This window comes from Plectropomus leopardus, unplaced genomic scaffold, assembly GCF_008729295.1.
Source record: "Plectropomus leopardus isolate mb unplaced genomic scaffold, YSFRI_Pleo_2.0 unplaced_scaffold25958, whole genome shotgun sequence".
In the NCBI taxonomy this organism is placed as follows: Eukaryota; Metazoa; Chordata; class Actinopteri; order Perciformes; family Serranidae; genus Plectropomus; species Plectropomus leopardus.
Genome location: NW_024628221.1, coordinates 1 through 1,597, shown reverse-complemented (window position 1 = coordinate 1,597; position 1,597 = coordinate 1). Strand labels below are relative to the sequence as shown.

Genomic DNA, 1,597 nt, shown 5'->3' with positions numbered 1-1,597 from the left:
AAACTTAAATACATAATTTCAAAGTTTTAAATCATAATTATATAATTTAAATTAAATTAAATTCTATTTCAGTATATTAGAGCAGCCTAAGTATATTTCATATACTTTTATATACTTATTTCTACTTGCCATAATTCTCTATGAATGCTAAGAGCAACTGGAATGAAGTATAATTTCACCCTGGGGAAGAATAAAGTCTTTCTGATTTCTGATGTGATATGGATCACGGATAACCACACTCAAATCAACCCAGCTTCAGGAAACTGTGAAAAAACTAAAAAAAAAAAATAACATTACAAATTTGGATTGAGGCTAATGTCGGAGAATTTTTGATGCATTTTATCAGGGATGATAATAGTTATTCAATGATCAATTAGTTGGTCATTAAGAATTTAATCAAACATGTGAAATTTAACTGATTCATCAATAGGCATCGATTGGCATTTTTTTTAAATAAGCAAAATAAGAATAGGTTTAATGTTGTTTTTTTCCAAATAATGAATAATTGATCGTTAAATCTGCCAGTTATTGAATAAGGAAAGTGCTTGCAATTTGTAACTCTACTTTTCATTATACATGTAACATCCTAAATTACACATTGAGAAAGATTTTGATCATTTGGGTTCCCAGAAGCCAATGCAAATGGATAAAATCTTTACAATTATTGTCCATTATTATTACATTCAATGACATTTGTTAATAAAAATAAAAAAAACATATATAGGAACGTGCTTGTTGCAGGGAAGATTTATTTCTATTTGACAAAAAGGGCAGTAGCACTGTTGTAAGTGATAAAGCTTAATAAAGAGATTGAATTTTCTTTGGGCCGAGTGAATAAATTTGCATTCATTCTGGGTTAATGTGAATATGATCTGCCTGTTAAAAAATGTGAATAATGGACCTCTTCAAACCACGCATCAAGATTTAACCTGCTGTGATCACTACAAGGAGCCTGTGAAGGTCAAAGGTCACATGCATCCATGAATTCTTCAACTGAGGGTGTAGGAGTAATGGAGGATCCCGCCTTTCTCCAGGTAGCAGTCATACTCGTGGGTCCCCGGCTTGAGCTGTCTCTGACAAACCCCCACCAGGTCATCGAAGAGATAGTCACTGTCATGAACCTCCAGCCTCAGCACGTCGTTCTCCTTGGCCATGAAGTGAGTGAACTCCTCCTCCCACCAGGGGTTTGGGTTGTTGTTGCGAACAGATGTTTCACCCAGAGACGTGCTGCTACAGAACACCTTGACATAACCGTCGGTGATTCCCAGGATGTTGGCGGGCAGGTCGCTGGCCCGCAGGTTAAACAGTCTCAGCTGGGCTTCAGCCACCGTCAGAACGCAGAGGAGGAGCCACAGGAGGAGGGGACGACTGGAGGCCATGGCTTCACTGGAGGCTGTGGAGGAGGAACAGCAGCATTTTAATTTGTGGATGTAGATTTAGGGGTCGTTTACACGACAACAATTCTTGCATGAGACTTTAAACTTTTGTTGCATTTTGGCATTTCATTCACATGACAACTGCATTTTGGGGGGCCTGAGATTGCAAACTTTTGAAACCGGGTTTCAGATTGTGATCTTTTGAAAAGAAAAAAAAAACC

The 1,597-nt window shown here is 37.6% G+C and overlaps 1 protein-coding gene across 1 annotated transcript; it reads right to left on the bottom strand.

The window, feature by feature from the left end:
• Positions 1–732: 732 nt before the first annotated feature.
• On the bottom strand, positions 733–1,421 carry LOC121966808 (perforin-1-like). The gene has a single exon (XM_042516873.1). The coding sequence runs from the start codon at positions 1,377–1,379 to the stop codon at positions 990–992; it is 390 nt and encodes a 129-aa protein (XP_042372807.1). The 5' UTR covers positions 1,380–1,421; the 3' UTR covers positions 733–989.
• Positions 1,422–1,597: the final 176 nt, after the last annotated feature.